The 14262-nt window shown below is 50.2% G+C and overlaps 2 protein-coding genes across 4 annotated transcripts; one reads left to right on the top strand and one right to left on the bottom strand.

Moving 5' to 3' along the window:
* The first annotated feature begins 821 nt into the window (after window positions 1-821).
* On the top strand, window positions 822-3648 carry LOC118505906 (facilitated trehalose transporter Tret1-like). 2 transcript variants are annotated; one of them, XM_036042364.1, is made up of 4 exons: window positions 822-1259; window positions 1618-1743; window positions 2047-3246; window positions 3310-3648. In XM_036042364.1, the coding sequence occupies exons 2-4, from the start codon at window positions 1702-1704 to the stop codon at window positions 3565-3567; spliced, it is 1500 nt and encodes a 499-aa protein (XP_035898257.1). In that variant the 5' UTR covers window positions 822-1259; window positions 1618-1701; the 3' UTR covers window positions 3568-3648. The 2 variants fall into 2 exon arrangements, with proteins under 2 accessions (XP_035898257.1, XP_035898256.1); XM_036042363.1 differs by having other exon boundaries at window positions 822-1743.
* On the bottom strand, window positions 3633-13788 carry LOC118505904 (axoneme-associated protein mst101(2)-like). 2 transcript variants are annotated; one of them, XR_004905467.1, is made up of 8 exons: window positions 13507-13788; window positions 7065-9908; window positions 6225-7013; window positions 6014-6155; window positions 5531-5947; window positions 5182-5455; window positions 4400-4503; window positions 3633-4291 (listed from the first exon to the last, which is right to left on the bottom strand). XR_004905467.1 is itself a non-coding variant. In XM_036042361.1 (7 exons), the coding sequence occupies exons 2-7, from the start codon at window positions 9867-9869 to the stop codon at window positions 3886-3888; spliced, it is 4833 nt and encodes a 1610-aa protein (XP_035898254.1). In that variant the 5' UTR covers window positions 9870-9908; window positions 13507-13782; the 3' UTR covers window positions 3633-3885. The 2 variants fall into 2 exon arrangements, 1 of the variants encoding a protein (XP_035898254.1); XM_036042361.1 differs by lacking the exon at window positions 4400-4503 and having other exon boundaries at window positions 13507-13782.
* Window positions 13789-14262: the final 474 nt, after the last annotated feature.

Here is a 14262-nt window from a genome sequence, read left to right as displayed (position 1 = left end):
TTAAGGTCATCAGCCATTTCTGGCTTACAAGTCTTAATGATACCACGAAGATGTATAGTCAGTTCTCACTTCGGAGGAAGAGTCCGGATGGGATTTGAACCCCAGTCCTGCCTTATGAAGACCGGCGCACTTGTCGCATTTACCGCAGGGAGGTCCCTATATTACATTTGGTGAAATATTAGAATAATCCCGAACCGAATCCGAATAAATATCGGACCGTCTGAGGCGATTTCGGCTCTTGTCTACATATTACAACACCGGAGTTCAAATCCCATCCAGATCGCCTCTCCGTACGCATGTCTTGTCTACCTTGCTATGGGTAAAATCAAGTTGCAGAAATCCAGAAATGACATGCCGAGACCTTTCGACGTTGTAGTGCCAAGGAAGAAGAAGAAATAATAGAAAACACTAACACGCGATACCCCTAAAAGCGCCATCTATTTGTGAAGTTGTTTAGTAAATGTTTCTTTCGTGTTTAGTACTAAGAATCTTCTTCTTTCTTGGCCTAACGACCTCCTAGGATATGCCTGCCATTTCTGGCTTACTAGACTTGATGATACCACGTAGTTGTATAGTCAGCCCTCACTACGGGGGAACGGTCCGGATGGGATTAGAACTCCGGTCCTGCCGTATGAAGACCGGCGCCGTTGTATAAATTTGATTGATTGATGAAAGGTGTGACTGATTTTTGCTATATTTTCTTTAATTACAGACAAAACACGGGGGAGACTGTAGGGTCAAAGAGTTACCAATTCCACACGATGGGTAACATATATCGTTGTTTTTTCGTTCGTTGTTTTTTATTGAATTAAAAACATAAAAATTTTGAGACATTCAATTGGTAAACAACGTATTCAAAAATATTGAAACTTTAATATTAAAATCAAAATAGAAAACATTGCACACCACAAAAGCGGAAGCTGACAACTCTGTAAAAGGATCAAACACTAAATGATTATACTGTTCGCCGGTGAGCAAATAAACAAACAGTGCATCCGATAGAGCTCCCTACTACCGGGTTGGGTGGATAGATAAATACGCCGATCTCGATCAGCGACGAAACCGCACATCATCGCATCGCGCGACCGGAGACCTTACACATTCACGAAAGATTCGCGCGTGCCGCAGCTCGCCAGTTCCCTCAGTAACCGCACCGGCAATGGTTGACCGTTGTAGAGCCGACACACGTTCGCAGCACCTAGGACAGACGATAGCCTACCGTTGTTGTGCAGTGTAGTGTAGTGTTTTTGGGCATCGTTGTAGAGAAACGTTTCACGCTTAGTTTATTATAAGCAAAAAATCCCCTTCCTATCACTCCTTAATCACCTGTAGACAACAAAGGCAAAAGTGATCTGACCACTTTTTTTCCGTGGATCACCCATTCGGTCCCATTTGACCGTGGTCAATCCAGCAAACGGATACGATCGCGTAACGAGCGAACGCCGGTGCCGGTTTTTTGGTGGGGTGGTTAAAATTTTGGCAAACACAGTGAAGTCGTTACGAACGCCACGCGCGAAACACGGTCCATTGTTAAACAGTTCGGTCCAATTCGGTTAGCCCGTGCCGTGTTCGTGATGAGCGTTGTGTATTGAAATTTTAACGCACAATACATTCCAGTGGGTGCTTTGCGGTACGGTGATTTAGTGGTTAGTGTTGCAATCTGATTGAATCTGAAGAAGTGTTTATCTTGGACGTACAAACATGGCGGACGAAAAAACTACTCCAATGGCAGCTCTGAAGCAGGTGAGATAGCAAGTTCTCAAAATAGACTGAGATATTCGCAAAAGTGGCCTAGAAAAAGGAGTTAATGTAAAATTTGCGACTAGAATCTGGAGTTTGAAAACGTGCTGATCAAAGATCGATCGATCAAGTGATAAAAATGTCAAACGGGCAGATGAGCAGCCTAACCTTGAGCTGCACGTGACGTTAAAGCGCCCCAAACACACAAACGATGCCTTTATGAAGTTCCGGGCCCACGTTCCGGGCGAGCGTCAGATCTAAATTAACGTTCTAATCATAATGCGCTCTTTAATTCTTCCAATCTAGACGCTTCTGTCGCTGTCCGTTTCACTGTCCTACTACTGTATAGGGCTCGTGCGCGGTTATTCGGCGCCAGCCGTACCATCCATGCATGACACGACGCCCGATCTGCTGCCGAGCAAAAGTATCGCCTCCTGGGTCAGCTCCATACCACCGTTCGGGGCGTTCTTTGGCAGCTTGGTAGCTTTTCCACTGATGCACCGGATAGGGCGCAAGTACACGGTGCTGATAGCTTCGCCACTGTGGGTCACCTCCTGGATACTGATAGCTACGGCGGATGATTGGCGCGTACTGTTCCTGGCCCGAATGCTGTCCGGATTCGGTGCCGGTCTGTCACTACCCGCCGCCCAGGTGTACGTCAGCGAATGCAGCGATCCGAAGATACGTGGAGTGATCGGTTCACTGCCGGCGTTAGCCATGTCGTTTGGAATTCTGATGATGTACATCATGGGCAAGTTCTTCCACTGGCGGCTGCTGGCGTGGATATGCTGCGGTATGGCGAGCTGCCTCTTCCTGGCAGTCGCCTGCTTCCCGCAGAGTCCCGTATGGCTGAAGACTAGGAAGCAGTACGAGAAGGCTCACTATTCCGCCAAATGGTTACATCTGCAGGGTTTCTCGATCGATCCGAAAGCAACTACCGTTGCTGTAGAGCATAAAGGGAAGCAAACGGCATCAGCAACCCCAAAACCATTCTCGAAGGAGGCACTGCTTCGCCGGGAAATCCTTATCCCGCTCGGAATTGGACTAGTGCTGCTATCCATTCAGCAACTAAGCGGTATCGATGCGGTAGTATTTTTCACTGTGGAAATCTTCCATGCGGCTGGTTCATCGATGGATGGTCATCTGGCGACGATTATCGTCGGTACGGTGCAGGTACTGAGCAACGGAGCCGCCCTGTTTGTGGTGGATCGTGCTGGCCGTAAACCGCTGCTCATCGTGTCCGGACTGATCATGTGCATTGCGATGGCATCGATGGGTGCCGCCTTCCATCTGAACTCGGTCGGCAACACGTGCTTCGGGTATCTGCCGGTAGTCAGCCTGATCGTGTTCATGATCGGTTTCTCGATCGGGTTCGGTAGTATACCGTTCCTGCTGATGGGTGAACTCTTCCCAACGGCACAACGAAGCTTACTCAGCTCTCTAGCGGGATCGTTCAACCTGGCCATGATGTTTACCGTCATCAAAACGTACCATCCGTTGGAAGATGTAAGGGATGACCCTCCTTAACCGTTAAGAGACATAGACATTTAATAAACCTTCCTTTCACAGCTCATCACCACATCCGGGACATTCCTCATGTACAGTGTGCTCTGTGCACTGGGTGTGGTGTTCGTCATTACGTGCGTACCAGAGACGAAAGGTCGTGAGCTCGAGAGCATCCAGAAGCTGTTCGAACGACGACCTCAGCAGCCTATCCACCAGCAGGAACTGGGCAGTGAGAAAGACAGCCATGACAATCCTGTTTTCAGTGCTTCGGACGAGATAGTACCGCACCATCACTCGAAATCGATCGACACGAAGCTTTAGGGCCCTTAATGTAAATGTTTCTTTCCCTTTAGCTTGTAGCGTGAAAATAAATCAAACCCCGGGGCTAAATTAACTCACTGATACACATGGTTTATTGCACATCGTAAAGTGTGTTGCAAAAGTACGAGTAAGGAAATTCTTCGACGAGTTTCGCGACACTGGCCGGTCGCGCAATGTCAAAGGTTGAGAGTGGAAAAGATGAAATTAAAAGCATTCAAAAACAAAAGCAAAAACGAAAGTGGTGCATGAACATTATATCGACGGTGCGTAGGGGACGCTTCCGCTGGTAAAACTTCGAGTTGGTGGGGTGTTGCTCCTCTACTTCACCACAAAGTAGTAGTAGTTCTTGAAGATCATCGGCGCCGTATCGTCCGAGATGAAGTTGCGATCGGGGCGCTTGGAAGCGAACGGATTTACCGACGGTGCTTGCACGATCTGAAGTGTGCGCGTCGACTCACGCTGCAGCCGTTCCAGATCGAGCGGTGATTCGAGCTCGGTGTAAGCCGTCACCAGCATCGGGCAGCCTGGCTCGGTCGCGGCACGGATCGTTGTTGGCCAGCTGTCCAGCCCGGCAAAGCCGGTGGTACGGTGCAGTCCGGGGTTGAAGAAACAGATCAGGTTCGGTCGTTGGTATCGGGAGCTGTGCCGATAGTCGTGGTACATCGTGCGACACTGGAAATCGAACGCAACCACGCGGCACTTCATGCGACAGGTGCGGCACATTCTGTTTGGTGTAACGAGAGCAAAGACAAGCGGACATACATTAGCTGAAGGGCTGTGGTTGAACGTTCATAATGACTGTCTCGGTATTCCGTGAGCCTGCGACACTTACCTTACCCAGTTCCCCAATAGTGGAAGCTGTTGCTCGCTATCAATCCTTACCTGGACATGTTGTCTTTCGGCTGTCAGTAAATCTCTCACCCATACTCACGCATGCTAGAACGAGGGCGTTTAGCATTAGCGTCATATTTTCGAAGGCTCAAACAAGAAGCGACTGAGTATCCGGTACTTCATAGATGATCTTCAGTTACGCCTTCCAAAATGTTGGACTCAGTCCTTCGAAAATATATCATCCGCGTTGAGATTTTACCGACTGCATAGCTCGCGATCGTGTTAGGATTAGTTGAGGATACGAAAAATACTCAAAACAACAAAATACAAACATACACAGAAGGCGCAACATTTATAGGCGAACTGTGAAGCGCTGAAGATCACCATGAAGGGTTAATAGCGTTTCAACGGAAAGTTGTTTGGGAATCCGACGTTACAGTTTTAATCTTAAGGCTACAAACAAGATATGAGACGAATTGCTTTCCCTATGCTCCATACTGACATTGGTCCTGATCGTAGTGTATAGGGAGCTAGTAAACCCGATCGTGGAATGAAGTTAGTCAACTTTAAGAGATACGTCAGATCTACAAGATCTTTGATTAGTTCACTGTTACAGAACAGATTTAAAAAACTCAAAACTGGTGATGAAGTAAACATCAAGAATTAGAACAGTTTTGGTAAGATCGTGTCCATCATGAACGACATCACGAGATCAGCCAGATGGTGAACAATTCAACAGGAGAACGAAGAACTCTTAACCGTTCGTGAGCTGCCCCGTCTTACCTTATGCGGCTGATGACGTCGATCGGCAGATTCTCAACGTTCAGTTCCGGACCGACGAAAACCACTCGCAGTACGGCGACCTCCGGTACGAGGTGAAGGAAGAACGCTTCCCACTTGTCCAGTGTGTCGCCCTCGAACTGTAGCTCGGCCCCGACGAGATGGATCGTGAATGTGCTGCCGAACGGTAGGCCCGTCTGCTGGTACGCGTACAGTGCGGACAGTGGAGCGGTCGCTATCTGTGACAGTACGGCGTACACACATTCATCCCGAGGAACTGGATGTGCGGGAAATTGTGTCAACTTTACCTTAACAAACCTTATGCTATCAGAGAGAAGGGTTTAGAGCTTACCAGTTGAGTTTTTGTACAAATGCTTGAACGCTTCGTCTATGTTAGCCGGTAGTGGGGTCGGTTTCGAGAGGATACGTGCCGGAAGAACGGGTTCGATCCGACCGAGAATGCGCTGCCGCAGGATCAACTTCTGGAAGAGCAGGTACGCCTTACACCAGCGGCGATGTGAAGCTTGCAGGTGCGCTGGATTTGCGGTACAGTACGAAACCTGTCGGCAATCCGTACACTCGGTCAGCAGCTCCTGTCTCCATTCGCGACAATCTGGCGTGATGCAGATGCGTGGAAACAGTACAATCTCGCGCTCGTACGCTTGCATCGATCGTTTCAGCGATAGTTCGATCTGGTTGAGCGTGTGAACGCGCAGATTGCGATACTCCTGTACGTTAAGCTTCCTTGCCAGCTGGTAAATGTGTCCTCCTGTTAATACGATTAAGGGACATTAGGTAGGGTGGAATGAGCGGAAAAGGCTTCGATTGAACTTACCTCTATTAGCCGCAATTTCACACAGTACCGCGCAGAGTTCTCGGTGGGACGGTTGATCCATGCGCCGGTGTTCATCTCCACAGTAGGATACCATCAGGCAGCGTTCACAGTGGAAGAAACTCTTCAGCGGGTTCTTGCACACCTAAAACCAGAGAACGTTACCTTATCAACTCTTGGAGACCTTCTGGAAGTCTTCCGCCTTACACCCTACCTGACAGATGGTCGCTATAAACACCGGGCGCGGTGTAAACTTGTACTCGATCGTATCTTCCGTCTCCTCATCGAGCAGGTCCTCTTCCAGCTCGTCCTCCTCGGTCGTGTCCGTCCCGGGCGGCAATGTTTTCGGCATTATCTTGGCCATCGCCGCCGTTGCGTTGAGCGCTTGCAGCTGCTTCTCCACGTTAAACTTAACGTTCACCTCCTGCAGGGTAGGCATCAACGCACGAATGGCGTCTTTGGTTAGAAACGATCCGAGCGGATTTTCATCACCATCCGTGCCGGATGGTAGCATCTCCGAGGGTTCTAGCCCGGACGAAGACGGTTGGCCCGATCTGGTGCCAGATGTGGATGGCGAAGCTGTCGCTTGACCGGACTCTGTGCCGGCCGCACCAGAGGATGGCTGTGAGGCTTGCAGTATGCGCAGGATGCGTTCCAGATCGAGCTTTGACTTCTGTTTCGGGGCTGGTTCTGCTGGGGAAGCCTGATGGGAAGTGCTAGCGGCGGGATTACCGGGCGATTGCGAAAGCGATGGAAATAGGGATGATAAGAGTGACGCCGATGATGCTGAGGGGGATGATGATGATGATGATGGTTCGAGACTAGTGGAGGAAGAGGGACTGTTAGTGGGTTTGCTGGCGTTGGACGACGAAGCGCCCGCGATACGGTTCTTCTTCGAGCGCGAATGGGACAGCAGCACGTCCGCGATGGTCGATATAATGTCCATGTTTTTCTTAAATGCTTCCGTTCTACTTAGCTCCGCTGCCGGCGACCTGGAATCAGACTGAATTGTTGTCAAATGTTTATTCTGAACGGGTTCGGCTGTCATCGTTACCGTGGAGCTCTTGCCGCCCGGCTGCTTGATCGGTGTCTTCATTTTGGCGGCACTCTTGCTGTGGACGTCCGGTTTCGGCGGCACCTCCGGTTTCTTCTGCACCGGTTTCGGTTTGCTGGCCGACCCGGCCCCAGCAGTGGCAGGTTTCTTCGCTCCGTTGAGGGCTTCCTCGGTTAGGCGTGCGGCGCCTTCCGTCGGTTCGGCGGGTGGTGCGGCGGCAGGTGACGGAACGGTGGCAGGAGCAGGAACTGGAGGGGCAGGTGTGGTGGATGGTGCGGGTGCTGAGCTAGGAGCGGAGGGAGCAGCTGCAGGGGTCTGAGTCTGTGGGGGTACCTGTTGCGGTGGTGCCGCCTTGACAGCTGTCACCTTCTCCTTCTCCACCGAGGGTGACTTCTTCTTGAGGAATTCGGGCTTTGGCGGTGGGTCGGGTTTCTTCGTGGCGGGTGGTGTGCTAGGTTTCGGTGGTGCAGCTCGTGCCGGTGCTGGGGCCGTTTTTGGTGGCGACGGAGCCTTGGCAGTGGTCTTTGGCGGTGAGGTACGTGCCGCTGCAGTCTTGGGTTGTGGTGGCGCCTTCTCTGGGGTCTTGGCTGGCGGAGTCTGTTGTTTGCCGTTCACCGGAGCGGCCGCGGATTTTCCGTTGGCGGGTTTTGGGGAGGCTTTCGGAGAGCCAGGTGGGGCAGCTTCCGGGGACTTTTGGACGGGCACGGGGGCTGATTGGCTTTCCTGCGATTTTGCTACCGTGGTGGGTTCAGCAGAGGAGGCAAAATCGCCGCTTTGTACGTTTTTTGAACCGGTCACTTTGGTGGAGTTTTTCTCATCTTCCGACACACTGTTTTTTGGGGTTCGTTTGTTGTTTTTCTTATTGTTCTTATTGGTGTCCTGCTTCGAAGTGGCGGGTTTTTCTTGCGTTGGAGTCGTTGGTGCTGATCCGTTCGCTTGCTTCACTGCTTCACCGTTCGTTTTCCGTTTCGCTTCTTCTTCGGCTAGCTTTTTTGCCTTGTCCGCTGCTTCCTGTTTGGCCTTCTCCTCGGCCTCCTTCTTTGCCTTCTCGGCCGCCTCCTTCTTGACCTTCTCTTCCGCTTCCTTCTTGGCCTTTTCAGCCGCCTCCTTCTTAGCCTTCTCCTCAGCCTCCTTCTTTGCCTTTTCAGCCGCCTCCTTCTTTGCCTTCTCTTCTGCTTCCTTCTTTGCCTTTTCTGCCGCCTCCTTCTTGGCCTTCTCCTCAGCCTCCTTCTTGACCTTTTCGGCCGCCTCCTTCGTAGCCTTCTCTTCTGCCTCCTTCTTAGCCTTTTCGGCCGCCTCCTTCTTGGCCTTTTCTTCTGCTTCCTTCTTTGCCTTCTCAGCCGCCTCCTTCTTGGCCTTTTCTTCTGCTTCCTTCTTTGCCTTCTCAGCCGCCTCCTTCTTGGCCTTCTCCTCAGCCTCCTTCTTGGCCTTTTCAGCCGCCTCCTTCTTAGCCTTCTCTTCCGCTTCCTTCTTTGCCTTTTCAGCCGCCTCCTTCTTGACCTTTTCAGCCGCCTCCTTCTTTGCCTTCTCTTCCGCCTCCTTCTTGGCCTTCTCCTCGGCCTCCTTCTTTGCCTTTTCAGCCGCCTCCTTCTTGGCCTTTTCTTCTGCCTCCTTCTTGGCCTTCTCCTCGGCCTCCTTCTTTGCCTTCTCAGCCGCCTCCTTTTTTGCCTTCTCTTCAGCCTCCTTCTTGGCCTTATCAGCCGCCTCCTTCTTTGCCTTCTCCTCTGCCTCCTTCTTTGCCTTCTCAGCCGCCTCCTTCTTTGCCTTCTCCTCCGCCTCCTTCTTCACCTTCTCTTCCGCTTCCTTTTTCTTGCTCGATTCCGAATCCTTGCGCGTGCGGGCCTGCTGTTCCTTCTTCTGCTTCGGACTGCCCGGTGCGGTCACCTTCGCCTCATCCGCTTCCTTAAGCTGCTGCACCTTCTGATCGATCTCGTTGATCTTCTGCTCGACCGTCTCTACGCGCGCTTTCGCCTGCGTCAGCTTGGCCAGTTCGGCCTCGCGTGCCGCCTTCTCCTCGTGCAGCTGCTTCGCTTCCGCGTCCTTCTTTGCCTTCTCCTCGATCAGCTTCTTCATCTCCTGCTCCTTGCGAGCCTTTTCCTGTGCCAGCCGCTTTGCTTCGTTTTGAATTTCAGCCTTTTCGTTCGCGAGCTTTTTCACTTCGCCCTCCTTGCGGGCCCGTTCCGTGGTTAAGTTCTTCGGAGAAGCTGGCTTTGCTTTCGCTGGGCTGTCCGGCTGTTGAGGCTCTGGCTTCGCCGGTCCTTCCTTAAGCTCCGCTTTCGCCGCATTCCTGAGCGTTTCCATCCTTTTGCGCTCTTCCTGCGTTTGTGCCTTCAGCGATTCGAGCAGACTTTCAACGATCTGGATCTTCTTGCGAATTTCTTCCGGCGTTTGGGCTGGCGTTCCGTCGCTGGCGGGTGCTTGCGCCGCCGGGCTAGCTTCCAGCTGCTCGAGGGTTCGCATCAGCTTGGTGCGCTTTTTGCGCAGATTCTTCTTCGCCGTCGCATTTGACGGGACCTTTTCGCGGGTTGGATCGTCGGCCGACGGCTTCTTACGGTCACGGCGGCTACGTTTGCGCTTCTTCTCACCGGTGATTACTTCCGAACCGTTCTCGACGGTGCCGTTAGCTGGTGGGTTCGATGTTTTCTCTGCCACACTTGGCTTCACTTCAACCTTAACTTCCTTGACTGGGGCGGGCGCGGGTCTTGCTGGATCAGCTGCTGGGGCGTTGGTGGTCGGTGCCGGAGCTGACACTTGTTCTCCTTCGCCAGTGGCCGCCCCATTTTTAGCCTTCCCTTTCTTCGCCATTACGTCTGCTTTCTCAAAGGTTGATGTGAAGGTTGTTTCCTGCCGAAGGGGAGAGAGAGAGAAAGAGAGAATGATGGGCATTAATGCGTACAATCCTGTTACGTACATAGGTGTGTCTTCAATGTAAGCTTCAAAATTGCGTACGTCCATAAATAAGAAGCGTCATTAGACCGGTAGCGAATGATCGCACAAACCCAGACCTCAGCATCACTTCTCGAATCTCGAATTCCTCCCCGCACACACAAACGATCTCATATGTTTTGCCCGAGCAGTGAGAATCTAAATTTAGTTCTAACTGTGTATGGTTTGTTGAGCAAAAATGAGCAAACTCCCTCGAGCGCACACACACACATTTGCATTTGCGAACCAGAATCCCTAACCTTTAAAAGCAGTTTGACTGACGTCGGGCGCAATAAAACAACACTTGACGGTTGAAGGAAAGGAACGAACCTCAAAAGCCGCTTTGGAACACTGTGTCCGCCACACTAGCAATCCGTTATCGTCTGGCAATGGCGTGCAAAATTTGATCGTGATTAATTCGCGATAAAAGTAGAGCGAGACTCACGTTGGAAGTTGAAAAGCGTTCCCTTGGCTTGATATTTACATGCTCAAAATTAATGTTTTCAAACCCCAAAGCCAGCAACAAAACATCGCCAACGTGGCATTTCTGATCGATGAGTGCGTGTAGTCGGAAAACGGAGGAAACATAAGGAAAACCCCCGCCGTTTGAAATGATCTCAACGACGAGCGACGACGAGCGACGTTGCAATGTCATGGTTTTGTACAAACATTTTTCACGCAATAACCACTCCACCCTCCACCTCCCCCCATCAGCTGTGTTGGGGGCAGGAGTGCCACCATTTAGAAGTGGAGGGCGCCCGTGCGAGCCATTGACCTGGGACGTATTTTTAAAACAAAACCAAAACAGAAAATGGCGTTGCGCGCGCCACTTTTTGTTTTCAATTAGTGTTTGTTCGGATACGTGTGTGTGTGTGTGTGTGTGTGTTTTAGTCTGTCCAATGTTTTCGTTTTGGGGAGGACATTTTGTTATTGAGTGCTGTAATATTTTTTCCTTCCTTTTATTTCGCTCGTTTTGGCAGCCCGCTGAGATGGCTTTTGATGACAAATTTTTTAACCAGCAAAGTGAAGGAAAGGAGAGCGTTTGCGGTGTGGTCGACCGATGCTTCAATGTCAGCTGCAAAGGACATATGTGCAACACACAGGTAAGTGTTGCAATGGTTGGACGCTTCGGATGGATGGTGAAAAACATACATACAACTCATTCACACTCATTCTTTGCGTTCATTTTGGTGGTACAGCAAGCGACAACAAAATATTATTCAAACTGCCTTGAACTATTGCCAAGGATATCTTTTTTTTTCTTGGGCCAAATGTCGCTTGTAGCGCTCAGCAATTTCATTAAACTGTTTACCATCCATACCATACCATTTGGGGCAGTCCGGTGGCCGAGGCGATAGCGGTGCCGGTCTTCACACGGCAGCACCGGGGTTCAAATCCTATCCAGACCGCCTCCCCGTACGTAGGGCTGACTACTTTACTACGGGTAAAATTAAGTCACAGAAAGCCAGAAATGGCAGGCCGAGACCTCTCGAGGTAGTAGTGTCAAGGAAGAAGAAGGAGTTTACCATCCAATAGCACGCAAATTTGGGAATTTGATTTTGCATAAATTTAGCAGAGAAAACAAAAGAAAAAAACGTCTTATACAATACCAGTGAAGCGAAAGCTCAAAAGTAAATGAAAAAAGGAAAGTGTAATGCGCAAAAACAACAAACAACCAGGCGTCCGCTTTCGCGCGCAACGTGTGCCCCGCCATCACGTGTTACGCGCGCATCACATGACAGAACACCTGGGCATTTTCTCTTTTCGGGTTGCTTTTCGGACGGAAAAATGTGTTGAAAAAAGGCAACATTTATCGTGACAAAAAAAAACAAATCTTTCTGGAGCTAATGTTTTTCATTAGCTATTTCCTGCCGCGGTACGCTCTATTCCACCAACAGTACAACAAGGTACGCTTCTCGCTCGTGTCGTTTGTCACACCAGATTAGCCTGACTCACTTTCGAATGATGATGCCATTTGGAAAACAACAGCGCGAAGCGATCAAGCTAGGAAGTCACTACAGCGCCGGTGAAGAGCAAAACGGGAGGATAGGAATTAAGAATATCACCGCCGTGTTCTTAGCTCCCGCATTTCACACACATTTCAAGTATGTTCGGGTGAAAGAGAGAGAGTGTGAATTAAGGAGACAACACTCAAGACAACAAACACGGAATCAAGCCAAAAAGCAGAAGCGGCCGAAGATGCTTGGCTAGAGAAGTGTACACGTACGTGTACACTTTTGCTCTATATTTTTAGACGGAAATCTGTCCGCTAGGCCTTTTTACGCGCGCCGTGTACGATCGTTATGGTAGAACGGCGCACGGTGAGCGCATTGTCGCATCCCAAAATGGTGGCAATAATCGCACACTTTACCGCTTCGCCACTAATTATAAACAACAACTGCTGCATTCCGCCCCAGAGTGCCCGGAGATTTTCGATCATAAAACGAATGCGTTCCATAACTCGGGAAATAGCTTTCCCAAAAAGAATCTGCAAAGATCTTGCAACTGATCGCTTCCTACTAATGTCACGAGCCTGCCAGGAACAGACCTATGCCACCCAGCATGAAACCGGCATTAAGGCCCCAACGAAACAGCCCGATTAAGGAGAACGGCAAGACAACAAACAAAACTGTGCCAGTAAGAAACAACGCGCGCCCGGCACGCCAACCAAACCAATCCCGTCCCGCAAGCCAGCAGAGACGAACGCCCGACTGCTCCTAGCACGGGAGACCATACGACAAAATTTTCAACAGTTTCAACAAAAATGCTATTATTATCTTTTTCCCCACTACGCTTTCCAACGCGTACAAGGCGTTCTTTGCCGGCCCTCGGAGCACTCGCGGCACTCGCCCGACTACTGCGACCGACACTGTTCCAAATACACGGGCACATTAAAGGCGAAGATTTTTTTTTCTTCCCCCCGTATGTGTGTTAGGTACTGAGGTGTTTGATTGGAAAAAAGTGTGATCGTGATGGGGGGGGGGGGGGGGGTACGTTTGCTTGGAAAAACTCCCCTATCCATCATTATCCGGATTCGGAACAGGTGAAAAGAATATTTCCCTAAAAATTGATCCATCTACGTACGATCGCCAACCAGCAATAGCTCTAGAAAGGCGGTGTATGGTGTATGGTCCCACAACCCTAAGGCCATTCCGCATCCCACAAACCACACGGGAGGGGAGTCATACATCAATATCGCAGCATCGGGAAAACCGTCCGATCGGCGGCGGTAACGGCGGCGCCGAGACCACATGGTTTTGGCAGACATTATGTAACTCTAGATTCGGAGAGCAATTGGAATCGAACGTTTTGTCCCTGGTGCCCGTGCTCTGTGTCCCAATTCTGGGGATCGTTCTTTCGCAGCAGTTCACAAAGTTTTGATCACTTTCCGTCTACTCCTTCCACAACTCCTTAACCTTTTTGGGGGATGCTGCTGGTATTTTTTTTAAAGAAACTAAAGTTAACCTACGTGCTATTCTATTTCCACCAAACATCCACCTCTCATTCGCATGCTTACCACTACTTTCTTTTTCAACTGTGTCCCAACACACCTACTGCCTTCCTGGGGTAAAACTTTGCGTTCCTCTCTATCTGCCAACACTTTTAACCTATTCAACTAAACCGTGTATCACTGCCGGTTCTAGAAGCACTCTGCTGGTGCACTTTCACGTGGATTAAAGCGATCGTCACTGGGCAAAACTTGCGTGTAATTCCTTCACCGTGGTTCAGCTGGGACTGAGAACGAACGGTTCGCAGCCGGGCATAGGCAAACGCATCGGAATCATCGGAGGTCTCGCGCACGGGACACGGGAAAAACTGGGAGCGAGAGAGCACGAGAGAGAGAGAGAGAGAGTTGCTTGCCATGAGAGAAGCTGCACTGCTCTCCGATATCTGATAGAGTTTTCCTCACTTTACACTCTCTCCATGCTCAAACACTTTTCTTTTTGACATGGATGAAATATAACGAACGAACATGGAAATACGATTAATTTGTACAGGGTAAAAAAAGTAAAGAACTGGCTAAATTGCTATAGGTGTGTCTTAGGGAGGGATTATGTTAACGCGATCTTCGCTCGTTCTAAACGTAGGAGGATCATATTGTCGAGAACCGGTGGAGGCGCATGGCCGACGGTATCTACGTCAATCAGGAAGGCGTAATGGCTGCCGCGTTTGTGACGGCTCCGCGTCTCCTTTGGGAATACGTTTCCACATCCACATCAGCTGTACCTTGAATTTGACGCTGTCCTTGACTTTACAGTTTGTATGTGTTGCT

The sequence above is a fragment of the Anopheles stephensi genome, chromosome 2 (assembly GCF_013141755.1).
Source record: "Anopheles stephensi strain Indian chromosome 2, UCI_ANSTEP_V1.0, whole genome shotgun sequence".
Taxonomy (NCBI): Eukaryota; Metazoa; Arthropoda; class Insecta; order Diptera; family Culicidae; genus Anopheles; species Anopheles stephensi.
The sequence above is the reverse complement of the archived record's forward strand: the minus strand, read 5'-3'. Positions and strand labels throughout refer to the sequence as shown.

Excerpts from the sequence above, each read along its gene's own strand:
- LOC118505904 (XM_036042361.1), bottom strand. The coding sequence starts at position 9,869 with ATGGCGAAGAAAGGGAAGGCTAAAAATGGGGCGGCCACTGGCGAAGGA. Across the intron at positions 6,156-6,224 it reads TTATAGCGACCATCTGTCAG|GTGTGCAAGAACCCGCTGAA; the intron begins GTAGGGTGTAAG and ends CTCTGGTTTTAG. Across the intron at positions 5,456-5,530 it reads TTTGTACAAAAACTCAACTG|TTCCTCGGGATGAATGTGTG; the intron begins GTAAGCTCTAAA and ends CCGCACATCCAG.
- LOC118505906 (XM_036042364.1), top strand. The coding sequence starts at position 1,702 with ATGGCGGACGAAAAAACTACTCCAATGGCAGCTCTGAAGCAG. Across the intron at positions 1,744-2,046 it reads CAATGGCAGCTCTGAAGCAG|ACGCTTCTGTCGCTGTCCGT; the intron begins GTGAGATAGCAA and ends CTTCCAATCTAG. Across the intron at positions 3,247-3,309 it reads CGTACCATCCGTTGGAAGAT|CTCATCACCACATCCGGGAC; the intron begins GTAAGGGATGAC and ends TTCCTTTCACAG.